This window comes from Oryzias latipes, chromosome 23 (genome assembly GCF_002234675.1).
Source record: "Oryzias latipes chromosome 23, ASM223467v1".
Lineage (NCBI taxonomy): Eukaryota > Metazoa > Chordata > Actinopteri > Beloniformes > Adrianichthyidae > Oryzias > Oryzias latipes.
The window spans coordinates 17,613,241-17,640,858 of NC_019881.2; the positions used below are offsets into that span (position 1 = coordinate 17,613,241).

The following is a 27,618-nucleotide window of genomic DNA, read 5'->3' on the forward strand; positions in this document are numbered from 1 at the left end:
CATCGTTATCTGTGGAATCATTGTGTCCTGCACAAGAGCATCAGTTTAACAAAACTGTGCCTGGAGAAAGTGACTTTACCTGTTTTGGTGTTTTGAGGTGGTTTTAGATGGAACGGTTGTAACAAGTGTTTATTTTTATTATTTCAAGTTTTATATATCATAAAGTGCTTTATTTGAACTTCACATCTATCCTTTATTTTCCTAAAGTTTAAACAATTTGCATGTTCTCAGATTACTGCAATAAACAGGGTTGTCCACTAGAGGGCAGGAAGGAAACGGTACACCAAGCTTAAATGTTACTTTGAACAAAATTTAAGGTCAAAGTAAAATTCAAATAAGCCAACCATTCATTATTTAAGCTACAATTGGATTATTTTAACTTTCCTTGATTGTTTTTTAACCGTTTCTTCTTTTGGTACAGTGATAGCTTCGAGCTCTGATTTAGCTTTTTTCTAAAGCAACGTCCAGCTTGAACCAAATAAGCTGCTATTTCAGCTCCTAATGGTCATTAGACTGACAATAAAATGGGTTGGTATAAACGTATATGCTTTTCTGCCTCGCTTAAGGCCCAAAGCTCCTACACCCATGCACACACACACTGATGGAGGCTCCGCTACCAGACATGGTGCAAACCTGTAACTAGCTAGTGTTGGGGTTCAGTGTCTTGCCCAAGGACACTTCCTATACACAGGAAGGCAAACCTGCGATCCTGTGATCAAAGATCAACAACTCTGCCTCAGGAAAGGAGCCACCAGAGTCAAAACAATAGAAGATTACCCTTTTTTCTCCTTTTTAAAAAAATCTCTGCTCGTGTTTGGCTTAAATGTGGATCGCTCTGCAAATTCAAAGTTAAAAGACAATATCTTACATAAAAAATGATTATATAAAGCGCATTGCTAAACATTTTCAAGCTTTGCAGTTCCACGACACCTTTTTTTTGTTTGAAAGCAAAAAATTTTACCTGGTTTTATGAAAAAATCTATATTAAAATTAAAAATGAAATTTTGGTTTTAGCTTGATTTATTATCATTTTCATTTTTTTTGGGTCATGATACTGCAAAACCACAAAGAAATTTGAGGTTTTCAAATGACCAGGATTCAGTTTGATTTGTGATTGGGTTTAATGTTATTTTCTGAAACTTTTATCCTGAACAGATTGTTTACATCCACAAGGATTTTATGACCCTGCAGGCACATCATCAAACCTATTAATCCCACAGAGACTCATATAGGCATTAAAGGAAAATTAAATATTGTGGCCTGTTTAATTTTCTCACATAATTTTATGACATCCTTAAAATGTAAAATCGTTCTTGTGCTACAAAAGTGGAATTTTTGAGAGTGGGTGATCAGATTCTGCAGGAAAAATTATTTAATCAACCGAGCAACTTCTGATAAACATGAACCAGATTATGCAGACTTCTTTACCAAATGCAACATTTTTAGGTTTGTTTAAAAGCGTCTTTTTAAACAAAGCATCTTTGAAGTTGCTGATTGTTATCTAGTGGTCTTTTTCCACCATGATTAGAACAATCACAGGGAATGAGATAAATGGAAGACTCACAGATCGGTGGTGCACAAACATTTATGCCGTTTGTAGTCCTAAAAACACACACACTCGCAGAAAAAGCCCAAAATTATATTTTAAGTCAATTGTCTTGAAATGCATAAGAATGTGTTGCATAACATAAAAATATGAATCAGAAGTTCCAACATTGTTGGATGCTACTGTACCATATATTTTCTTTTAACTGTTTTATACTCAAGGCACTAAAAAGTCAAAGAAACCTGAATGTAAAAAGTAAAATGAAAATCTGGTTAACAAAAAAAAAAAATGAAATGAACCAGTGCTAAATGGGTTACCAAGTTCCAATCTACATTCAAAACCTTTCTTTACATAAAATAGATTATGAAAATATTAATCAAATGTGTGGTAAAGCAGAAGCGCTACAAGGAAATCCCTGTGGCATTAGTTCTGATTTAAATGTTCCACTGGTTTGTTGGACATTTTCAGTGGATTGCAGAGTAAAACTTTTATTGCATGTTATTGAAATAATCAAAGACACATTTATATAGTGTAACTGTATTTTTTACATTATGTTTTTTGCAGTTTACTGGCTAAAGTTTATTGAAGATCAGTTAAGTAAAGGCCGTTAGCTCTGCTTGGATCTGAGGTAGCACACGTTTCAATCAAATTAAAACAGAATCCAGAGGGTTAACTGGAATAAATTACTTGGAAATTGTTGAAATAGATGATATTATGAGTTGTTTTGAGATTCAAATGAGGTGTTTATTACTTCTTGCAGTAAGCTAAAGCGCCATACGCCAGCACTCCCACAGCAGCCACCAAAGCAGCGCCTCCCAACAGCAGCTCAAAGGAGCTCAGGGCTTTAGTCTTAGGAGTCATTGGCTCTACTTTCTGCTGTGGCTTTTCTTTAAGTAAATGTTCTTCCACATCCGTGAAGGGAATCTGTGAAAATGTTGGTTCTTGTGGATTCGTTTCTGAAGGCTCTGGAAGGATGGGTGCCAAAATGGAAGGAGGATGGAGACTTTGAATGGAAAAAGGCTCCTCTGCTTCAGAGGCTGTGGTTGATGGAACCGGGGTGGATGTGGTGGAGGGAGGATCCAGCTTGACGATGGGTAGAGGAGGGAGGGCCATTGGGGGGACCACATGCCTGAACTCCCGACTCGTTCGAGGCTCCTCTGCCGACACCAAGAGCTCCACAGTCTCTGGAGCCTGGAGTTCAGACCCCTCCTCCTCACCCAGCACACTAGCCTGCAGCTCCTCCTCGTCGTCCTCCTCCTCTCCTTTTCTTTTTTGTCTCTCCTCCCCCTCTTCGAGCATCTCTACCTCGTCTCGCTCCAGATGGACAATATCAGAATTGGAGGAATGATTCTCCTCCCCGGTTAATGCTGCTCCGTCACTGCTGTCCAGGCTCTTGGCATCCTCTGGGTCTACGTCACCCATCGTAGACCAGGACTCTGCCAACAAGCTCTCACTCTGCCAGGCTCCCAAACTCTCCATCTGGGTCAGAGGCAGAGAAGCAGGGCTGAGGGATCTGGCCTCTGAGCCTCCTCCATCCCCTCTGCTGAGCTCGACTGGGGCCTTTCCCTCCAGGATGTAGGCTGGCTGCTGCAGAGACAGTTGATAAGACAGTTAGTCACTAATCTCAGATCAGAACTTTAAATCGGGCCTCACTGGATCAGGGGAGTCCAGATATGGGAAGGTGAAAATGTGTTCATTCGGCCTGCATTCTTCGAACTTTTTTAACAGCACTTAATGCAAATGAACTATTTTATGAAAATACTGTTGCAAATTTTTGCTTCTTAAAGCAGAAATACATCTAAGTACATTTTTACCCTGTCAAATTCCAAATTTTAACAACGTGGGGATGAAAAAAATGGTTATCTTATATTAAAGTACAATCCAGATCAAATTTTTTAAGAATGTTCTGGGCCTATTTGAGTAATTGGCTTCCCACATATTATTGATTTTATGACGGGCCGGACTTTGGACATGCCTGCACTAGATCATGCACATACCAAACATTTCAGAATCCTCTCAAAACATCTCCAGATGAAGTTTTAGTTTCTGTTCAGACTCTCAGCTCAGACATTTTCACCTGTGTGTGTTCTTGTTGGCATCAGTGTTCTTGCCATTGGAAAAAACGACTCATTGGCTTACTCTGTGTTGCAGCTATCAATAGCCTCAACTCGCATATCTTTCTATGTTTAGGGATCATATACAGAACATTTCCATCTGCCAATCAGCAGACTGTGACTTTACTGACACAACATGGAGATAACTGTTCAGTTCATGAGCAGAATTGCAGCATTTCTCCGACTTTTCTCTTAATCCAAACTGAGTAAATGTTGAATTCCTGCTCTGGTTCATGAGCTAAGATGACCGTTTTTTGTTTTTTTGGGGGGAGTTCTGCTGGTCTCAAGGTGACCCTGTTGTTAGGGGCTGACTGTTGCAGCTCTTCACCCTTACGCCAGTCCCAAAATAGATATTTTCCCTCCTCACTCACAGGCGTAGTATCACATTCTCTGCCGTCTGTCCTCTCTCTGGTTTCAGAACATCGTTCATGCTTCAAAAGCTGCCTTAGTATGGCTTAAATCATGCAAAAAAAAAAAAAAAAAAAAAAAAATATATATATATATATATATATATATATATATATATATATATATATATATATATATATATATATATATATATATATATACATACATTTTTTTAACACCCTTATATTTTTTAGTTATTGTACATTTCCATAATGTATCTATTAGTTTTTTAATTTCCTGTCCTTGAGGTTGCACCCCCGCCTTTAGCCTACGGTGGCCGAGAACCGCCATTGCAGCAACAACAAAAGAAGTGCTAGTAGCTGGCTATCGTTAGGCACTAGCAACCCCGTGACCCTTAAAAGTAACAGATTAAAAAAATGAATGGATACTTTATAAATTACTTTTTTTATTTTTTCTGAGCATATTTCTTTATTTTTTTTAAACATGTGCTGTTACGGTTAAATCAATCTTTATCTCCTGAAAATTGAGTTTCATTCATTTAACTAACCTGTGAAAACCCCTCCCACAGAACTAGCAGTGCTGGTTGGTTTGCTAGCTCTTTTGTTTGCACGTAAATTTTGTGTTAAAAGATTTTCTGGTGCATGACTCTATTTCCAGATATATTAAAAATAGGGCTAAATTAACTGGCGCTAATTAGAGAATTAGTGATATGTGGCATGAAGGGGTTAAATAGCTCATACTCTTCCTTATGCTGCATTAGTCTACTTTCAGGACGAGTGGACAAAACCTAAATCAATGACGCCCCTCACACGTCACTGATTCAATGAGCCCTTATGTTGCCTCTTAAAAGCTTGTCAAGGGGCAGCAAAGGGTGATTTTGAATTTGATTGACCATTAGGAAAACATTTTAAGCTTTTGTAAATGCACGTTAAGACGAACAGTACTCGCCTTGCCTGTTTTTCTGTCCCCAGAAGAACCAAGTGTTACTATTCCTTTATGGCCTACTTGAGTAATTGGCTTCCCACAAATCCTATTCCAACAAAAGCAGACTTATGCTCAATTGAATGCATGATTTAGGCCACGCTATCTGTGCTAAAGCGCAACACAGACAGTGTGATTTCGTAAGGTCAGATTTGATGTCGCAGAAAATGTTTCTTGTCAGGTAATTTGCTTTCTTTTTGGTTTTAAACTATTTATCTTAGATTTCTGTAAACTCTTTGAATATTTTCCCAAACTGTGTGTTGAATGAATTTAAAGGAGAGAAGTGAGTTCCCAGCATACCTTTGTCCTCTCTGGTCAGCGTTTGGATGGGTCCCCAGATGAGGAGCAGACCAAAGTGTAGTTCGCATTCAGACACAAAGCCACAAATCAGCAGACGTTCGTGCTACAGCTGGCACAGGAATGGCATCGTGGACAAGTTGTTCAGACCTGACTCTCCCTCCCACTCTGACCCATACCGCCTCCCAAATCCATGACAGAACATTTGGCAGAGAGGAGTCAGTGCTGACTTTGCTTTCATACAAACAGAAAACAAGTAAACAAGAAAATAATTGAGTGAAAAGTTGAATGCCTTCCAATGGATGGGGGAAAGTTAGGGGGCAATGATTTCATCCAAGTAAACACTGCTTTGACTTTTATGTTTACAGTCCAAACAGCAGATTACCAGAGTGCACAACAGCAGCATCTGACCCTGAGTGGAAAATGCCTGTCAGACACGGAGAAGAGCTATTTTTGATGCTGAACTTTCCAGCTTTTAGCTCCCTCTGCTGGCGAGAGCAGCACATTGGGACAGATTTGATTATTTTTTTTACCTAGCAGAACTCTGCTACTGCTTTTGAATTTCCCAAACCTTCATTTGCTCTGATTTTTTTAACATTAGAACAGCAAACATGTTTTATATAAAAGTTTAATAACAGTTGAACAAAATAAACGTTTTATAATAGAAAAACTACAAACATCCCCATTGATTTTTCTTAAAAACTATGACAAGAAAGTAAAAAAAAACAAAAAAACTCAGTGAATCCAAATTGCTGTATGCACCAGAGGAGATAATTCTATTTTTAAAAATTCATTCCAAAGAGTCTTTGTTAGTGTTGGTTTATAGTGTTGGTTTATATTAGGATAAGATGAAATAGTATACATGAGATATTAAAAAACAGGAAGACATCGACCCACCATATGGAAATTCCAGAGTTAATATAGCAATTTAAGACAGTCAACTCTACAGTACAAATGTTTTTAAATTTAAAAGTTATGTTAGGAAATACTTTACACTTTCTTAAGTTCTTCTTTGTTTTTTTGCCTCTGTAAAGTGAGCATTGGTTTCAGCTGGATGATTGTCATTTAATCATAATTGACATTGATATAAGGTCACATATTTAACCTTTGTGTAAGGACAGCACAGAATAAAACAGGATATTTGTTGAATGTCAAATTTGTTTTAAATGTAAATGAGGAAAATGCATAATAATCAATGTTTTAGCATAGCTGGGTCATAATTATGCCAGAATTAGCACAGAAGCTAATTGTTGTCTGTTGTTCTAAGGCAGGTAAAAAAAACAAAAGAAACATGCAGACATTGCAAACAAAGAGAAAGGCATATAGCTTATACAGCACAGTAGAGACAAAACGTCAATGTTCACATTAAAAATCAAGCAATCTAGAACAAAAAACTCTGGCAGCAATGGATCTAAAGAATCATTTCAAAGGATTTTTAAATTCTGTAAAATTTGCACAGTTTTTTGTATGACTGGGCAGTGTGTTCCAAAATTTTGCACCACCTGGGGCCTGTTTCAGAAAGGAGGTTAAGTGTAAACTCTGAGTGCATTAACCCTGAAATCAGGGAAACCCTGGGTTTTCCGTTTCAGAATGGGAGGTTTGTTAAACCAGAGAAAGCAGAGTAAGTCAAACCCGTTTCTGAAAGAGAGGTAATTTATACTCGGAGTCCGTATCCATGGTTACTTATGCTGTGAACCTAACCTGGTCGGGAGCAGGTTTTATTCTCCAAACTCGAAGTTTCTGCTGGTCCCCTCCCCTTTTTAAAGACGAAGCGGTATTTTTCGCTTTAACCTTCATTGCCCAAATGTCCGTCACACAGAGACGGTCTAAGTGACAAGAATGGCTTGTCCTTTTTTGGAGGACCCAATAGACGAGGAGGCTGCATTAATTTGTAGAGAATTACATTTACCTCGTACGAGGATTTTGAGAAGACTCGATTTCTTTTTCACTTTTAACTGCTGCCATGTTCTTTTAATTCCTGCAGGATTGCATCTACGTGAAAATGAAATCAGGGACTTTGAATTAGATTAATGTAACAATTATCTTATGGAAACACAATTTGCTAGCACTGCTTACTTTCTTAATCCCGTATAAACCTATACCACTTGATCAATACAAGGGTAGTGTTGCAGTGTGTGTGTGCTGAGCGGGGTGCGAGCCACGAGAGACAAGGGGAGGGGCGAGTGCAGGTGCAGATGGGGGGGGGGGGGTGAGCACGGAGCAGAGGTGTGTCTTCTTTCTCTTTCGGCTTTTCCCATCAGGGGTCGCCACAGCGAATCATCCTTTTCCACCTCACTCTATCATGAACATCAGGTGTGTGCGTGGAATATATTGTGTGTTCGGAGGACCGAGCACTTAGTTAAATAAAGAGAAGGTGTCATTCCCAGAATAACTGTTTTGGAGTCATTCTTAATCCGCTCTGGAGGTTGAGGGTTTCCAACGGGAAGTGAACCCCGAAGGAGAATTCCCTTCGGCCCTGAAGGAAATCTCCCCTGCGCTTCTGACCACGGTCGGAAAGACGAGAGAAAAGAAAGGAGAAGTCTTCGCGCAGCGAAAGGCTCAACAGTAGACAAAAGTTCACTTTTAAAAACACAATTGCATGTATTAATATTAAACTGACCAACGTTTGCAAGAGGGGAAGGTTAGCAAAAAAGTCCTCTAAACATTACAGACGTTAAAGGCATTTTTCCCCAGATTGGTTCTGTACACTATGCAGCATTTCATGCATTTACACCAGGAATAACACTTCAAAAGTACACCTTAATATCGCCATTTTTTATTTCACTCCTTACGCTATTTAAAAAGTTATTACAGTCAATATTTTATAACAATGATTTAAATGCAAACTTAGGCATTAACTTGAGCAGCTATGTTTTCCACGCTAACTGTCTCTGTTTTGCAGATGCAGCGGTGTTGCTTTTCTTCCGTAATATGTGCTCATATTCACTGTAACTCTGCAGCAGCACGTCAAGTTCAGCTGCCGAAAAATACGCAGACCTCTTTTTTTCACGGTTGCCATGGTGACTCGTGATATCTGCGCTCCATTGATAATGGCTTCTTATAGTCGCGGTGCGCACGCTCACCTCCGAATCAGTCCACTCAGAGTTGATTGATCTAACTCGGATCAGCTTCTCTGAAACAGAAAACTCAGAGTTGTTAATCTCCCGATTGACCAACTCAGAGTTCAAGTTCAACCTCAGAGTTGGTTGAACCTCCTTTCTGAAACAGGCCCCCGGTTAAAGCTCTGGGGGGTATTCCAGGAAGCATGTTTAAACTAGCCTGACTTTGAGCCTGAACTCTGGCTGAAATCCGCCTGAACTTGCTTACTCTGGGTATGTCGGTTCCAAAAGACCGGATATGAGTTGGCGTAATTACGCTCGACTTGGTAACCCTGGGTTAACGCACGGTACATAAAGACATTCTCAATAGATCGCCGATTTCTGGAGTCACCATGGAAACGCGTGGAGAAAAAAAAAGAAAGCGCGACACTTGAGACGGAAGTGAGACGGAGTCTGAGATTTTAATGACGGCGGTTAAAAATTATAAGTCCATCAAAAAAGTAACACGGCTGAAAAATAATTCAAATAATTTAGTTAAATTTATTCAAACACAATAATTGTTTATACAACTCAAATTTACGTATTTATCTAACTAAATGTCACATTACTCCATTAATCTTTTTTCCATCTTAATTACTTATATTTCTTGAACTTTCATATGTCTAAGTTTGAGCCGGCAGATATGCTCATTTTTACAACAATAAAAAGAACGGGAAAAAATGCACCGAGTGCAAAAACTCATCAAAGAATTTTCCGTCACTGTCATAACAGTATTAAGTGGTAGGGGTGCTATATAAACTTATCATCCTATCCTTTACTCTCACTCATGGTGCAGAGACGTAAGCATAGTAGGATAAAATAGCTCGGCCAAACACGGTGAAACACAGTAAAACAGCTATACAACTAAACACATTTTGTAAAAAACCCACACTTAAACCCAAATCCGTCCAGACAGGCAAAGGGAATGATATCCCAGAATCCCTTGCGGTGCCGATCTAACAGCAGCATCAAAGTTACACCTACTTAATTGAATTAATTTGAACGAAAGGAAAATAACTGTCTGAAAACTACGTGTAATTTTTAACAAAAAAATTTCTAACAAAAAAAATGATTTATCTTAACTGAAGCAAATAATTACGTTAGATCAAAGTAAAAAAGTTTATCTTGTGGTCTTATCACCCTCTCATGGTGGAAAAAGTATTATCTGAGCTTTTTCATCAACTAAATCATCTTCAAATGGACACGCCATGCTGCTTCACCTCTCTGTAAACAAACTAAGCTTCAACTAAACCTGCTCCGGACCAGGTTATGTTCAGAGCATGAGTTGCCATGGTAACTTGACCTACCCTGAAACATACCTCCATTTCTGGAACCGAAAGCTGAGGTTATCAACTTTCTTAGCCTCAAACTTATCGTGGGAGCTAGCATAACCTGCTTTCTGGAATACCCCCCAGGTAACAAATATACACTGACCAAAAATATAAACGCAAACTTTTGTTATTGCTCCCATTTTTTATGGTATGAACTCAAAGATGTGAAACATTTTCCACATACACAAAATAACCAGTTCTCTGAAATATTGTTCACAAATCTATCTAAATCTGTGATAGTGAGCACTTCTCCTTTGCCAAGACAATCCATCCCACCTCACAGGTGTGCCATATCAAGATGCTGATTAGACAGCATGATTATTGCACAGGTGGGCCTTAGACTGGCCACAAGAAGAGGCCACTCTGAAATCTTCAGTTGTATCACACAGCACAATGCCACAGATGTCGCAAGTTTTGAGGGAGCGTGCAATTGGCATGCTGATAGCAGGAATGTCCACCAGAGCTGTTGCTAGGGAATTGAATGTCCATTTCTCCACCATAAGCCGTCTCCAAAGGCGTTTGCGAGAATTTGGCAGCACATCCAACCGGCCTCACAACCGCAGACCACGTGTAACCACACCAGCCCAGGACCTCCACATCCAGCATGTCCACCTCCAAGATCGTCTGAGACTAGCCAGTCGGACAGCTGCTGAAACAATCGGTTTGCATAACCACAGAATTTCTGCACAAACTGTCAGAAACCGTCTCAGGGAAGCTCATCTGCATGCTCGTCAACCTCATTGAGGTCTCGACCTCACTCCAGTTCGTCGTCGTAACCGACTTGAGTGGGCAAATGCTCACATGCGATGGCGTCTGGCACGTTGGAGAGGTGTTCTCTTCACGGATGAATCCCGGTTTATACTGTTCAGGGCAGATGGCAGACAGCGTGTGTGGCGTCGTGTAGGTGAGTGGTTTTCTGATGTCAATGTTGTGGATTGAGTAGCCCATGGTGGTGGAAGGGTTATGGTATGGGCAGGCATATGTTATGGGCGAAGAACACAGGTGCATTTCATTGATGGCATTTTGAATGCACAGAGATACCGTGACGAGATCCTGGGGCCCATTGTTGTGCCGTACATCCAACAACATCACCTCATGTTGCAGCATGATAATGCACGGCCCCATGTTGCAAGGATCTGTACACAATTCTTGGAAGCTGAAAACATCCCAGTTCTTGCATGGCCAACATACTCACCGGACATGTCACCCATTGAGCATGTTTGGGATGCTCTGGATCAGCGTATACGACAGTGTGTTCCAGTTCCCGCCAATATCCAGCAACTTCGCACAGCTATTGAAGAAAAATGGACCAACATTCCACAGGCCACAATAGACAACCTGATCAACTCTATGTGATAGAGATGTGTCGCACTTCATGAGGCAAATGGTGGTCACACCAGAAACTGACTGGTTGTCTGAGACCCCTGACCCCCTCAATAAAACAGAAGATTTCAGAGTGGCCTTTTCTTGTGGCCAGTCTAAGGCACACCTGTGCAATAATCATGCTGTCTAATCTGCATCTTGATGTGGCACACCTGTGAGGTGGGATGGATTGTCTTGGCAAAGGAGAAGCGCTCACTATCACAGATTTAGACAGATTTGTGAAGAATATTTCAGAGAACTGGTTATTTTGTGTATGTGGAAAATGTTTCACATCTTTTAGTTCATACCATAAAAAATGGGAGCAATAAAAAAAGTGTTGTGTTTATATTTTTGGTCAGTGTACCTACACTGTTTTTCTTATGAATAAATTCACTACAAGTGGGGGAGCAAGCCCAAACATGCAAAGAGAATCCATACTGAGAAAGGAGTACATTAAGAAAATGATATTTTACTGGAATATTTACAAAATTAACACAATTTCTTTCGAAAATAAAATTTTCTTATGTGTACACGAGTCAATTTAAGGATAAGTATGGTAGTTTTTATCGTATTGTTTTTTTTCTTTTGCTGTAGTAATTTTTTTTTAAAGACGCTACATTTTTTGGTGCTATAATTAAAATTAAAAAATTAAAATAAAAATTAAATGAAAATGTAGGAAGAAAAACAGTAACTACTTAGTTTTATGTAAAGAATAATTCATATTTAGTGTTAAATAAGCTAGATTTGACTGACTTGAACCGCTTTTTATTTTTTTATCCTGAAACTAACATATATGTCAAAAGTATAAACTAACTTGTAGTACTGACATCTAAAGTTCTGTCTGATAAAACAAGAACCTAAGATGTCAGTTATCGATACAGACACTATGAACTTTATTGAACTAACTTTTAGTACGTTTTAAAAGTAAAAAATAATAATGATAAAAGGAAACGAAAAGCGAATCTAGGATTTTTTCTCTAGAGTACATCATTTTGTCAGAACACAGCCCATTGGCTAACATACCGGAAGTGTACATCATGTGACCTCGTAAATCAGCTGATCCAGCGTAGACATCTTAGCGAGTCACGACTGCGGCGATTGATTCAAACCTTCTCAACCGTGATTCTCGGGTATTGCAACACTTCATTAACGATTCTGTCTCTAACTTAAATCTTACTGATCTTATTGACGGTGTCGTTTAGTTACTTCCAGATTTTGCTGATTGTTTTTATCCCGTTTCCGGCAGGCCTCGGCGGATCTTTGACAGCTGCAACCATGGCGCTCAGCGATGCTGACGTTCAGAAACAGGTAAGTAGGGACTGTTACCTTTAACACGCCTCCATTAAACCCCTATAAAACATCGCCTTTACTCGTTATAAATGCAGGAAAAGGATGTTGTTTTTCTTCTCGAAGTGTGTGTTAGCGATGACATTGAGAGTAGCAGTATGAGCTAGCATAAATGTTGCTGTTTTCATTAGTAATCATTGTAGATTTTTGTTCGGGATATAAAACAGCACTTCCGGTTTTCGTTTGCCTGTCCTTTGTTTTATTTATTTATTTATTTTTCACATAATTAATGACCTGGTTTGTAAACGATGTCTGACACACAGGAACATATTCCCACGTGATCACATGATCATGAACACATGCGCAATGAGGAACTGAGGCCGTTTCTGTTGGGAAATTCAACTTTAAGAACTCCAACTGAGCCGTTTGCTTCTTTACAACCAAACACCAGTCTGAAGGTTACAAAATGTGGTCAAAATTAGCCAATAATCAGGAAAAAATTACGTTTAAGACATATTTATTAATTAATTTATGTATTTATTGTTTATTAACACTTAATAACCCACAATTATATTAGCTTTGAGGCAATTTTAAGCTAAACAATCTGTTTATTATGACAAGACTTTAAACTCTCAATCTCAATCTTTTTTTTAAATGTTTTTTTATTTAAAGTCCCACTCTGATCATCTTTGTTGTATTCTGAAAGTGGTCCCAGTCGTCTTTTTATTATAAATTTGCCGTTTTTAGTCAAAATCAAAGAAACCTGTGTCGTTGTCATGGACGTAGTTGCTGCATAGCGGCAGGAGTTAAACAGAAATTCACTCTACGTTGTTTTAAAATCTCTTGAATTATTAGAACAGGATATATCGTTGGGTGTGTTTTTCCACTTAGTGTAGATTTGGTTGTTGTCAAAACATTCCTCACCAAAGTGATGGAACGGCTGCATAAATACACACCCGTATGAGAAGTGATCTCTAAATATTGCTTAGAACACACGCCTTCCTCAAAGGTTCTTATGGCATTTTTTAATGTACCATTCAGCCTGTATATGCAAAAATCCCATTAAAATGTAAAACTTTGAGTATCCCTAACTTTACTTTTATACTAATTCAACCTCTACGTCTGTGTATAAATTTTGTTTGTCTCTGTTAAGTTTAAAAAATTAGACGCCAAAACCGTCTTTAGTCTTCTGAATGTTTGTTTTTTGGCATTTCTGAGAAACTAAGGGCATACATTTGACATAACATGATGAAAAAGTTTGAAAAAACTGTATTAGAATATTGAATTTATTGATATAAACACAGCATTTGTTGTTTCATCCTTTTATTGTGTGTCTCCTCACAGATCAAGCATATGATGGCCTTTATCGAACAGGAGGCCAATGAGAAGGCAGAGGAGATCGATGCAAAGGTACAAAACATGCTCAGCCACACAGGGGCCTTCAGAGTCTCAGTTGTTTAGAGTGAAGGTGGATGTGTTTATTCCTTTATACTGATGACTTGAATAAAATGCAACTCATTTTTTAAATTAAATACATAAACATCCCAGCAGATGCAGATTATTAAAATGCAAAGTTGTTAAAAAAAAGCAAAAGCTAAACACATAGCCAGGCTTTATTCTGTTCTTTTTTCAAGAAATTTATTGAAATATAGAACAAATATTGAATAATTTTAAGTAGACTTTTTGTATTTTTTACATTTTCGGCAATGACGTCTTGGGTATCCTGCTCAAGGGCACATCAGCTGTAGAGCAAAGCAACTGAACTCTCAACCCTTGGATTGGCAAACAGCCACATACCCCTCTGATTTATATATCAATGGCCAAAATACAAAAAACCTATCTGGAGAAAAAAAAAGTCCCTCTTTTCGGGAAACAAGAAAAATGTGTTTTAAATATTCCAATCAGTGCTGATTGGGGGTTTGTCTCGTGACCTTCATGTTGATAAAAAGGGCACGTCTTTCTCCCAAATTCATCTTAAAATGTGGAGTCTTCCTTTTTTTTCCCACCATGTAATGTAAGAAATTAAAATCTAAAAATTAGATGGATAGATGGGACGTTTTGTGATATGGCCATTTCTTTTTTTGTTTTTTTGTTTGTTTTTTACCTCGGATTTGAATCTGAAATCAGTCACTTACTCAGAAATTTTAGAATTTGTAATGGCAGCTCTTACATTTCCTGTATTGTGCAACTTATTGCATCTTTTTTTTACAAAAAAAGGAGGTTCAAAGATTCGTGTAAAAAGGTCTTCCCATAAAAAATTTACTTTTTACATATAGTGATAAAAGATACTTATCAAATTAAAAATACATTAGCAAGTTAGATTTTTTACTACAAATACATAAAAGTTATTTTTTCCATTTATTCTTTGTAAAAAGGGTTATTTCCTTTCATTATATTACGTGCTTTTCTTTCAATGATGCTCTTATTTACCATTAAAAATGTTGCATAAAAAAGCTCAGAAAAAGTTTGGAATGACACCTTCAATCGTAAAATTCAAATTATATAACCTTTTTTTTTTTTAGTGGAGTTAACCGTTTTCTCCTCCTGCAGGCAGAGGAGGAGTTCAACATCGAGAAGGGCCGTCTTGTCCAAACCCAGAGGCTGAAGATTATGGAGTACTATGAGAAGAAGGAGAAGCAGATAGAGCAACAGAAGAAAATGTGAGTCATGGCGAGACATCACGGGACGCAGCACGTCTTTCCTTCTTTGTCACTTCAACCGCTTTGAGAACAAAGGAACGGTTGTGTGCGTGACAGCGGCCTCTGTAACTCTGTTTAAAGACCTCACCTAGCTGTAACCTATCAGAATCCCGCCTCCAAACAGTTGACCACACTTTCACCTACAGCTAACTTAAAAGGCTCCAACATGTGTGTTATTTGTCTCTCTAACAGCCAAATGTCCAACCTGATGAATCAGGCTCGACTGAAGGTGCTGAAGGCGCGCGATGATATGATCTCGGTTTGTGCTTTTTTTCTACTATTATCCTAACATTAAAATAACTAAGATGTGTAATAGTCTGGCATATCTGGCTTCAGGACATGCTCAACGAGGCCCGCCAGCGGCTCACCAACATCGCCAAAGACCCGTCCAGGTATGCAGGTCTGATGGACGGGTTGCTCATGCAGGTTAGTATTACCTAAAGCTGCCACATTCAGATCCATACAGCCTAAATCTTTGTTAATTTATATGCATGAATACTTTATATAATTTTTTTTTATTAAAAAAAAAAGTTTTATAAAGAATTTAAAGGAAAAAGTCCTAAAATATTAAGCTGTGTGTAGTCAAATATTAATGTTCTAAATAATTTAATTTAAATATATGTTGCACTTTTTGTGAAAACATCTTTTTGTCCATTAGTATAAACCCCTCCAATGCAAATTACAGAAAAGAAATCATCATGCAATTAGAATTTTTTTATATTATAATTTCTTTTATATCAGGGGTTCTATCAGCTGTTGGAGCCTAAAGTGACAATTCGCTGCCGTAAGCAAGATGTTCAGCTTGTGCAGGTGAGGAGATGGTTTCACAGCAGCCATTTTAAGGTCATAGTAATGTAAATTCAAAACATTTGTCTGAATGAATGGAAACCCTAAGTTTGAGTTGAATTTCCTCTCAGGCCTCCATCCAGAAAAACATCCCCATTTACAAAGCGGCTGTAAAGAACAGCTTGGAGGTTCGCATCGACCAGGAGAACTTCCTTCCTTCAGACGTGTAAGCCGGATCACAACATCACTAAAGTTACAGCTCGAATCGCCTTGACTCGCCTTTTTCCCACCTTTCATTAGATTTTAGGTACCACCTTTGTGTGGGCGGAGCTTGTTTAGAAAGCAGCTAAAACAGTCAAACAGCTGCTATTTTATCCTGCTGTTTTCTGACAAGAGGGTCTGTAGGTCGCCTCCATCACTGGTTGCTCTGCGCCAAGAGTCGAATCGAATCGTAGTTTATTGTCACATGTACAGCTTTCATCCTGACATACAATCTGCTGTTCCAGTACAACCCGAATAAGATCAGACATGATCTTCTAATGAATTTCTAATGACTTCCTGCAGAAACTTTGTCTTTTACAACTATGCAGGTTTTTTTGATTTTGGCTAAAAATAAAAGCATAATCATAATTAAATAAATAAACACAAGTAACGTTTTAAATCAGTTCAAAAGATGATCAAGGTGAGACGTTAAAAGCTCGGTATGGCACCAAGTGGAAACGCCTAAAATTTAAGTAGAGCCTGTCCAACCCGTGCTGAGTCAGTACTAATGGAAATGCAACATAAGTGAGGAATTTTTCTTTACATTTGGGCATCTTCTCCATTGAATAATTGTATCTCTGTCTGCAGGTCTGGAGGTATTGAGATCTATAACGCAAACGGAAAGATTAAAGTGTCGAACACCCTGGAGAGCAGACTGGATCTCATGGCTCAGCAGGTTGGGAAATACAGATCAAAAATTCCAGCAACTCTTTGTGAAAACCTTGTAAAGACTACGTTAGACTGCTGTCATTGCCAACAAAGGATATATAAAAAAGTACTGAGCTGAACTTTTGTTATTGACCAAACACTTATATACTTATACCAATACTTCTTTTCCACCATAATTTACATATAAACTTTTTAAAAATCAGACAATGTGATTTTTCTGGATTTTTTTATTTTTATTTTGTCTCTCATAGTTGAGGTTTACCTATGATTAAAAGTACAGGCTTCTCTCATCTTTTAAAGTGGGAGAACTTGCACAATTGGTGGCTTACTAAACACACATATGGTTTACTCTTCGAATAGTTTGAATAGTTGGTGTGCTTAGAGCACACTTTTAGCACAGCGTGCAACAACAAAAGCTCATTCTGTCTTTTAGACAGAAATTGTGCACCAGTTGTGCAAGTGGGAGAACTTGCACAGAGAACTTGGCTGACTAAATACTTTTTTGCCCGACTGTAATTTTTATTTTTATAATGGCACTAATACTCAGCAGTATAAAACACAGAACCTATTTAGGGAGTGTTTCTTTAACTCTATAAAGGTATTACCACCGTTTCAATATATTGAAATATTTGATGATTGATAAAATGGATGAGGCCACATTTCTTTACTTGTAAATTGTATTTTTATTCCTTTGCAATAATGACTCCTCTGTGAACTAACTGAATAGAAAATTGACTTTTACATTAGGTAACTTTAGTTGTTGCTGAATTAAATTACCATTTAAATACATTTAGCTAAGATTAGATTAACGTAACCTTACTGAAAGTATAAAAAACAAAAGAGTTGCCTGCTGTGCACCCCGAGCTACAACTGCTTCTATTAAAACTGTGTCAACAGATTGTTAGATGTGAACGTGTTGCTTTGTTTTCAGATGATGCCTGAAATCCGAGTCGCCCTCTTCGGTGCCAACCCAAACCGGAAGTTTTTGGACTAAAAACCTCTGCAATTTTTTATTTTGTCTGATGAAAGACTCCATTCCTCTGTCTGTAAAACCAAATTTCTGAAGCTGAAGAAGCATATTGTTGTTGTGGTGTGGTGCTCTGCTGTATTTTCCTGTGTATTAGAAGGTTGAGATGGATGCCGGAGCGGTTTACATCGCGATACTTCAGGGATCGAGCGATTGGCCGGACGTTTTAACGCGCTGCTCCTCTAACTGGATCAGTCTTTATAACAAACACGGCTTCTGTGTCAGCGCTTCCTGCAGCACATTATAAGTTGCGTGGATCATCGTTTAGGTAATGGATGTCTGCTCCAACCAATCATAGACAAACAAACAGCATCCTAGAGACAAAACTGAATGCCCCACTTCACCAAACAGTCAAAAAAATCCTATCATTCCAGGAAATATGTGTGTGTATATGAGGTTAACAGATGTAACGATGCATATTTGTTGGGTTTTTGTTTTGCTTGTCTTGCTGAAAATGTGTAAAAAAATAAAATAAAAGTATACGTCGTTAGTGTCTGGTCTGCTCTTTCTGTCCCACCCTGTCCATTCATGCTTCATTCATTAGTTTATCACATGGTATTAGTCAGACAAAAATGCCCCAATTATCCAGTGGCTCTGAGTATTTTGCTGACATGCTAAACCTTCTGAGGGAAGCGGAGGAGCTCAGGCGCAGGGCGGACGCTGCTTCTTCGTAGCTGTAAGTATCCTACATTTGATTTTTTTTGTTTGTTTTATTATTTGTTTTCCAAAGATGACTTCCTCCAGTTTGTTGTGAGATGTTTGTGAATAAAGGAGTTGAGGTCTCAAGAAGCGGTTTTCTTGATGAACTCAAACCAGTTCAGCTACAACACAAAAAAACAAAATAGCTGCACGACTTTTAGTCTCCATATCTCACTGATGTCTTTCCTTCCAGAAGAGAACATTTCCTGCTCTTGAGGATTGACATGTTCTAGAGGAAATCCAGCACCTTCTCTGCGGGACACAAGGACATGGTGATCTCACTCTGCCTGGTTCTGGTTACATACGTCCCCCTTCTGTGGTTTGTGAGGGAGATCGACGGGATGCCCGACCCTGCTCGCAGGGACCTGCTGATGCGCCAGGAGGCGTCCAGACAGACCGGAGGACTGCTGATGCTCACGGCTGCCGAGCAGAGGCTGGACGCTCGCCTCCATCTGTTGAAAGAGCAGGAGATGTCTGCCGCACTCTTCCCGCCTGCTCTCCACTTTTTTAAATCAAAGCCGCTCATTCGGCAGAGTGCTGTGTTCAAGCTGCTGCAGAAGATGCCAAAAGGTAGTTTTCCTGCACTTCTTATAATGTACGGATTTTAAACACATGGATGTTAAATTGGATAAAATGTGTGTTAGAACTCATATGAGGAAATTATTTAGGAGGTTTTAATGTATAGACGAATCATTTTACATTATAACAAATTAAAGAACCCATAAAAAGGAATTTATAGAATTTTGTATTTAGACAGAAAATTGAAAAATCGGAATAAGTCTTTAAAACATTAAACATGTTTATCAATTGGTGATTTAATTAAAGAATAAAAGACACTAAACAAGTACTGGGAGTAATAGCAGTATTGGTTAAAAACTGCACATACAAACAAGATGTTGGTAAAAAGGCATAAAATTGATCAGGAAGTAAATAATCTGTTAATTCTGGCAATTTTTTTCTAGTTTTACTTCCTGTCGTATCTCTACCGTCTTTACCTTTTAATGTACATCTGATGCAAACAAAAAGATGTCCAATCACAAACTTACGTCTATCAGGTCGGGTCAATGACTGTCGGCTGAGAGAGAACCACAGCAAGGGCTGTGTGTTGTGTGCACATATAACCGGTTTTTTATCACAGTACTTTAAATTATAATTCCTAAATAAATAAATGTAACACTTATTTTATTCAACTACAAAGAACAAAACAGAAAAAAAATTAGTTTCACGGTCAAAAGGCATTTTTATTTATGGTTTTAAACGGCAAATGAATAATAAGTATCTAGATTTATTCCATTAAGGTCAGGTGTGTCCAAACTTTTTGGAAATAGGACCAGATTTGCTGAGGCTCAAAAAAGTACAAGGGCCTGCAAGTCCCATAATATTAAATGCAAATGAACCATTTAATGAAAGTTTTTTTTGCTATATTTCACCTCCTCAAATTGGGAGCCGGTTTAGCTCGTGCTGGTTTGCGGCGCCTTCCGTCCGTGAAACCAGGCTCCGACTCCGGGCTGCTCCCTGTTCCCTTCTCTACCCCTGTGCCGGTTCCAAGCCCGGTTTGAGAAGGTTGCGTCAGGAAGGGCATCCGGCGTAAAACATTGCCAAGTTTACCATGCAACTTGTTCGCTGTGGCGACCCCTGATGGGAGAAGCCGAAAGAGGAAGAAGATTTCACCTCCTCAAATTGAACAGGATGAAACATCAATACATTTTTTTTTTACCAAAATGAAAGTGAATTTCATATTTGAAGACCAGGAATAAAATAAAGAAAAGGTCTGTCTGGAACATTAACCTTGATTCATAAGAAATGTTGCATGTTTCTTCATATCAAATGCCCTCTGTAAACTTCTAAATTTAAATCATGTAAACAGGTAAATAACACAAAAATAAATAGACACACACTTCATCTGAAAGATGAAAATGGTTATTGACATTATGAGTATTAATCATAATAACATGTAAATCTGTTAAAGTCATGGAAAATGGAATTCAACGTCTAAAAATACTTCTGTAAGTGCCGTCAAGACTTGATGCACAGGTCTTTTCCCATGTTCCTGTGTAAAGAGTAACCTTTTACAACAGTAATGTAGTACACTTACATATGAACATTTGCTCTAACAAAGTAGTATAGTATTATTAATAACTTTAGAGTAGGCCTGCACAATATACCGCAAATTTATCGTTATCGCAATATCCAGCTCTGCAATATGCATATCGCAAAAGACGGCGAATATCGCAATAAATCGCAAACCCAAAATGTGTTAAAACAATCTTCTAGCAGCTTGTAGCATTTAACGAATCAAATAAATCCCTTTATGCTTTGACCAATCAGATGGACGCCTTCCCATTGTTGACCAATCAGATGGAGGCCTATTATGTTAACCCTGGTCCTGAAGAGCCTCAACCCTGCCTGTTTTCCAGCTCTCCTTAACCAGCTTGCTGTTGATTGGCTGACTCAAGTGATTTCACATCCTGATTGACTGAACACACCTGATTTTGGTTATGATTATTGAGCAGTCTAGGGAGAATTGGAAAACAGACAGGGTTGAGGCTCTTGAGGACCAGGGTTAGCCACCCTGACGTTTGTCCCCCATGTCGATGAGGGTCATTTGGAGTATAATTTTTAAACTGTTGCAATGAAATGGGAATGATGTTTGTGTTTATTTTTCTATTTGTTTATTTACCGCAAATTTATCGTTATCGCAATATGGATCACTAATATCGCATATCGCAAGTTTTCCTCATATCGTGCAGCCCTACTTTAGAGCAATATTTGACTCCTTAAATGCCTTAAAAGTAACTTGACTTACCGCCCAAAATTAAATTGTCAAAGAAGCCAAACCATGAGGTCTTTGGAGATTAAGTGTGTCAAGACTTGTTTTACACAGAGCTGTCTGTCTTGTTGAAACCTAGGTGTTGTCATGGTAACCTGCTTTATTTGTTAACGCATGTTTCTGGTTCTCTGTTTGGATCTGTTTATCGCTTATATTTTCATTTTTATGAACCAAACTGACTAAAGCTGAGTCTTGATTCTTCAATTGTACTTTCAGAGCTTTCATTTGACCAAAATTAAGCAATATAGTCATTATTACACATCTTGACTCTCATTTAAATGTAAATAATAATAATAATTGATTATTTATCCCACAATGGGGAAATTCTTCTCTGCATTTGACCCATTCCCTGGGGGAGTGGTGAGCTGCTGCTGAACCGTGCTCGGGAGGCAGTAGCGTTAAGAGACTCGCCCAAGGACCCCCACTGGGTGATGTTAATTGCTCGCGATTGATATGGTAATTGCCCCCAGTCATTCCCCTCTGGGAATTGAACCCTGGATTTCTGCGTGGTAGCTTTTCACCTTGCCAGCCGCCAATTTTCAATTTCCAATTAAATTTTCACTTGAGAGATCATTTTTCTACTTCAGTGAGCATATTGAGTACGGACTAATGTTCTTTGAGGTGTCCATTATCAGAAATTTATGGCCGCTGGAATTGTGACCAGTTATTTGTAATAATGGACACCTCGTTGGTCAGTTATACCATTGTCACTTACTAAATGAATAAAATATTAAATTAAATACTATACCTTTAAACTTTTAATTTTTTAGGTTAAAATTTTCTTTCACAAAAATCGGACTATTTGATATTCCGTGCAATTTGTTGTCATGGTAACGGGAAATGGGCCTGCACTGACCTCACTCTGGTATGTATTCGAAACAATACATGTAAAAAAAAAAAAATCCTAATTTTAGAGAGAAAGTTCACCTCTTAGCCTTTGTTTTTGTCCAAATGATGAAGCAAAAGTTTGTTCCAGTTTCTAACTTGTGTTTAAGCCAGCTATATAATATAAAATATTTGAGTTTTGTGACCGGAACTTCTTTTTAGGTGTACATTATCACTTTTTAGTGGACAACCCTGCAGCCAATCAGGATTGAGCATTCATCTGGACCATAGTATGAAAGAAAGAAACCTGACCGGACTATAGAACTCATGTAACACATTTCAATTTGGAGACAGTAGTAATGTAAGGTATGCAATTACTTTCGAACAATGACAAATGATCTGTAATCGATTACAGTTTGGAAGTAAGATGCACAACATTGGCCACTCCCTCTTTGAAAGAGCGTCTCAGGAGAAAATCAACACCAAAAGTCAAAGGAAACATATCCAAAACACAACTTAACCAGATTCCTAATGATTGTACATAAAATATTCAGTAAAAACACACAAAAATACTTTTTGTGAGGTCAGAATGGTTTTACTTGCAATTTGACCATGTTTATCCACCTATCAGATCTCTTTTGTCAGAGCATCATTTTAACTCTTATTCTCCCGCTCTATTCTATTCTATTCTATTCTATTCTATTCTATTCTATTCTATTCTATTCTATTCTATTCTATTCTATTCTATTCTATTCTGTTGTCTCACTAAAAGGCGCAGCCCTCCACATCCATGGATCTTCCCTGGTTGGGGTCGAGTGGCTCATAAGAAACGTCACCTACAGACCTCACTGTTACATCTGTTTCACCTGGGACAACTCGGTCCGGTTCGCCTTCTCGGCCCGCCAGCCCTTTCCCCGGTGGGACTGCTTCTACTGGCAGCTTCTGGAGACGCTGAGATCCAGAATAGGAGACAACGCAGGGTTTGATAACAGGTAGATCCGTTTTTTCTTGAGAGTGTGATGCGAGAGTCCTGCTTGAAGAGTTTGATTTTGGGTGTTTTCCAGTTTAATTGAGCACCTCACGTTGATTACCGATGATCCAGATGGGGACTATCCGAACCAGGATGTCGTGTGGGAGAAGTTTGAGAAAGCCTTCATCGCTGCTGCAGGACTCATCACCCACGCTCCTGTACTAAGGGACTACTTCTATCAGGGCTTAAAAGAGCTTCACGACGACAACGTCATGTATGCAGAGCTGCGGAGCGGCTTGTCCAGGGTCGGCGTCATCCTCCTCACTTTTTATTCTAAAAGATCCACATCAGAGGATGAAAACCTGACTTTTTGTCTTGCAGACATATGAGCTGGATGGAACCATTCACGACAAGATCTGGTTTCTGAACATGTTTCAAGAAGTTACGCAGAAATTCATCAAAGATTATCCAGACTTCCTTGGGGCTCGCATCATCATTTCTGTGCACAGGTAAAAACGCACCTGGATTCATGGATGTGCTCACAAACCGCCGCAGCGTGGATCAACACTCATAGAAAAACAAAGTGCCGGTTGCAAATTTGAAGCCTTGCAAAGGAGATAAAGTGGGAACCACGTGACTCAAGCTCTGTTTCCAGTTTTGAAAAATGATCCAACTGTTAAAATTGAATTTATTATCTCTGTCATTTTCCCCGTGTTTTGTTTTTTTCAGCAGGAAAAATAAAAGCAGCGTTCAAGGCATCGAGTTTTTCACAAGGAAACGTTTGTCGTTTTCTTTACTGAGGATTTTTTGTCTCCATCATAACTTCAGAGGATTATTTTTTTTAAAGATATTTCAGTAATCAGTCAGTGTTTGCATGTTGTTGTTCATTATCAGAAAATTAGAGCAAGCACATCAGTGTCAAGATATTACATTGTTTCAACCGAAAATAAGACAAAATTGACAAAAACAACCCAATGTTAGGAATATTTACATTGGCAGTTCTTTAGTCACAATTGCGATTACGGTTGGATACGGGCTGTATGTGGGAGAAAATAGGCAAACCCTGCAGAGGCAGGCGTTAAGGGGTTACAAACAATCCAAGTCCTGATTAAATGTCAAAACAATGATGCTGCTCCAATAGGAGGTGTTACAAAAGCAGCTTTGAGACGGCGGATGGGAAGTTTCCCAGGCCTGCAGTTAATCTCATTTGATTATTGTGTCTGTCACATATTTCCATGAAATTCGCTGTGGACATCTGCCTTGTTGGAGGAATCTAACATGGTGACTTTAATTACCCTCCCATCCTCTAACAATTGCAACATTCAACATAAAAAGCCTCTAAGGTCTGTTTTTATTGCCTCAAACCGGGGTCAGCACACCGCGTTGCTTGTTGACGATTGGAAATAAACGTGGCAATTTTCTGGATTTATTTGTAGTAAGTCTGATCATCGGGTTAGAGTCTAACTTTTAGACTTTGACAGTTAGACCAAAGCTCCTAAACAAGAAGCGGTGAGGCTCGTCCTATTTGAAGTGTTAAACGCTCCATTAACTAATTATGTTTTTTTTTTTAAGCTCCTGCTTGAACTAAATTAACTCATGATGACTTTGAAAGTCTGCTTGTTATCCCTGCTCTTTGAAATTGTGTAAACACTCCGCAGCCCAATTTCATTGGATTCGGTCAAGAGGTGAAGCCTACTGAGACGAATAAGAAGCCTCGACGTTGGGATTCTTCATGGTTTAGATTTGTGAAGTTCAAAGTTTGGCTCACTGTGTAATGTCAGTATTTGTACAGTTGACCTAAAACGAGACTTAAAAAACGTCAGTCTTTTGTGTTCTTCTGTTTTTTCTCAGAGCTCGGAGTCTATCTGAGGTGAAAGCAGCTGTTCAGGAGGCCATCCAGCTGAAGAAGGAGTTCCCAGACATAGTTGCAGGATTTGACATGGTGCGCCATCGATTTGATCTCAAATCTCCTGTGATTTGAGGTTTTTTATTCTTTAAAGACTTTGAGTGGGTAATGTGTGTGTTTTATCTCTTCACATGATTACCATAGACAGATCCGCTGCTGTGATGCTCTGTAGACTAGAATCAGTGAATCTCGGTGGCTTCAAAGTTAAACACATCCATTTGTATTGAATTGGCTTCTTCTTCAATTTACAGTTAGCTTAGAGGCTTTGTTTTTTGCACATGTACACTTTTTAGATTTTTTTAAAATATTATTTTATTATTTTGACTTTTTTTAATGATATATAAAGTTACATGTTAGGGTGTAATGATTGATTCTAACAAAAATTGGTTTTAATTTTATTATTTATGGTTGAAGTTACGATTCATAGTTGATATCAATTCATTTACAACGATCCAATTCATTGATTTATGATCAATCCAGGACATTTTTAGCCCAAAATTCAAGCAGTGTGAATCAGAGATAAATACCTGGGTACTGAACGGTGCAGGTGAAGTTTTCCAGATTGCTTGTTTTTCTTGCAAGATAATTAAGTGTAAATTAAATAAATGTACAAACAAGTCAACAAGAAATAATAGCAAATCCATTCATGTCTTAGTTTCATAAAAGCCCATGTTAAAAAAAGCAAAAACACCATTTTCATCAGAGTGGGTCTGTTATTCTATTCACTTTTTTACATTTTTTAACTTAACATAATTGTCTTTTAAGCATTTTTTTTCTTCTAATTTTTGTTTTTCAGGTTGGCAGGGAGAACACTGGAAAGACTCTTTGGTACTTCAGGGAAGCTCTTTCTCTTCCGAATGAGCTGGGGGAAGAACTGCCGTTCTTCTTTCATGCTGGAGAGACAGGTGGTGGTGGTAGTGAGGCAGCTCAAATCTCTAACAATGGCTGTGACAAACAGATTAAAATTGAACAACGATGTGTTTCTGTCAGATGATGAAGGGACTGAAGTGGACCAAAATATTCTTGATGCTATTCTGTTCAACACCAGCCGCATTGGACATGGCTACGCTTTGGCGCACCACCCTCTTGCCAAAGAGCTCTCCAGGAAACGCAACATCGCAGTGGAGCTGTGTCCCATCTCAAATCAGGTAGTACATCAACGTTTGTGCATCAAAGCGGTGATAGAAGCCAGAAACATGGCTGGACTTGTGTGTCTTCTGTCCTTCAGGTGTTGAAGCTGGTATCTGATCTGAGGAATCACCCCGCGGCGGTGCTGATGTCAGAGGGCCATCCAATGGTCATCAGCTCGGATGATCCATCTCTGTTTGGCACCACAGGTCTCTCCTACGACTTTTATGAAGCCTTTGTGGGCATCGGAGGACTGAAGGCAAACCTGGGCACTCTGAAAGAGCTGGCTGTGAACTCCATCAGGTTGGAAAAAATCCATTCTGTTCATTTATTTTATCATCCATTAAAAATGTCTCTTTAAGTACATTTTCAATCGTTTAGAGACCCACAAATATAAAATATTAACAGATGCATACTGTGCTTGTCAATAATGAAATAACTTTTTATAAAATCTACCCAAGCTTGGATTTATTCTTTCTTCTCCCACATTCAATCCATTACATTTTTAAATGATAACTAAGTGCTGCAAGTTAAATCTGTAAATAGTATAAAATGTTTCTCATTTTGTAGCTAAAGATACATTTTTACTGATATTGTATAAATCGTTAGTAATGCAAAAAGAGAAAGACTAAAACTAGGCACTGAAGAAAATCACTAGAAAATAGTAAAATTATCATCCATGCAGCAAATCATTTTTACTTAATAAGAAATATTAAATCAAACTCTAAAAACAAGCATATCAAAAAGGAAAAATAAGCTCAAAACACAAACTGTTATATGGAAATACTTCAAATTGAGTGTTATACAGCCCAATAAGTTTTCTTCGCAAGTTCTAAAAAATAATTCCCTTCATTTTAGACTTAGATCCAGTCCATAAAAGAAGACAGACAGAAATGGTTCTGAAACATTTTTTGTCAGGATAAAACCTAAAATGTGGTAAAGACCTGCAGAGTTTTCTATTTTCTATTTAATTATTGTCTGGTGATATCAAGGCGAAATGTCCGGTTTTTCTTTATTATAATCCAAATCCTTGTTCCCAGAAGTGCTCACCGTAATGTTGAAGTTGTATGAATGTCCTCCACCTGCAGGTTCAGCTCCATGCCGCCTCATTTGAAGGACGCAGGTCTCGCCGTATGGCAGAACAAATGGGACGACTTCGTGTCAGATCATTCGTGACTGGCAAACCACAAAGAATCCTGTTCCACTTGAATGATGTTCGTACTGACAGCTAAGGCAAACCCTATCGAATCTTTCAGTAAAATAAACTCACACAAGTAAAGAAAAGTCTGAAATTTGGTACGTTGGAGATTCAGAATTTAACTTCTGAGTGGATTTTATGCTTTGATATCGATTATTTGTCAACTGACTTTTTTATACCAAAAAAACGTATATAAATGATCACAATAAAACCTTATTTCTAGGACAATTTTGAT

At 38.4% G+C, this 27,618-nt stretch overlaps 3 protein-coding genes across 3 annotated transcripts; 2 read left to right on the forward strand and 1 right to left on the reverse strand.

Annotated features, from left to right (window-relative positions):
• Positions 1 to 1,268: 1,268 nt before the first annotated feature.
• LOC111946941 (bcl-2-like protein 13) lies at positions 1,269 to 5,476 on the reverse strand. The gene is made up of 2 exons (XM_023952453.1): positions 5,311 to 5,476; positions 1,269 to 3,133 (listed from the first exon to the last, which is right to left on the reverse strand). Exon 2 carries the CDS (start codon positions 3,023 to 3,025, stop codon positions 2,294 to 2,296), a length of 732 nt encoding a protein of 243 aa, XP_023808221.1. The 5' UTR covers positions 3,026 to 3,133; positions 5,311 to 5,476; the 3' UTR covers positions 1,269 to 2,293.
• Positions 5,477 to 12,103: 6,627 nt separating this feature from the next.
• LOC101174147 (V-type proton ATPase subunit E 1) lies at positions 12,104 to 17,857 on the forward strand. The gene is made up of 10 exons (XM_004083075.4): positions 12,104 to 12,228; positions 12,345 to 12,406; positions 13,730 to 13,795; positions 14,936 to 15,045; positions 15,277 to 15,343; positions 15,421 to 15,510; positions 15,826 to 15,894; positions 16,002 to 16,096; positions 16,720 to 16,807; positions 17,732 to 17,857. Exons 2-10 carry the CDS (start codon positions 12,374 to 12,376, stop codon positions 17,792 to 17,794), a joined length of 681 nt encoding a protein of 226 aa, XP_004083123.1. The 5' UTR covers positions 12,104 to 12,228; positions 12,345 to 12,373; the 3' UTR covers positions 17,795 to 17,857.
• A 327-nt stretch (positions 17,858 to 18,184) lies between these two features.
• On the forward strand, positions 18,185 to 27,611 carry LOC101174716 (adenosine deaminase 2-A-like). Its single transcript, XM_011491202.2, has 10 exons — positions 18,185 to 18,503; positions 18,720 to 19,096; positions 22,954 to 23,173; positions 23,246 to 23,456; positions 23,533 to 23,660; positions 25,003 to 25,093; positions 25,854 to 25,962; positions 26,048 to 26,205; positions 26,286 to 26,488; positions 27,274 to 27,611. Exons 2-10 carry the CDS (start codon positions 18,796 to 18,798, stop codon positions 27,359 to 27,361), a joined length of 1,509 nt encoding a protein of 502 aa, XP_011489504.1. The 5' UTR covers positions 18,185 to 18,503; positions 18,720 to 18,795; the 3' UTR covers positions 27,362 to 27,611.
• Positions 27,612 to 27,618: the final 7 nt, after the last annotated feature.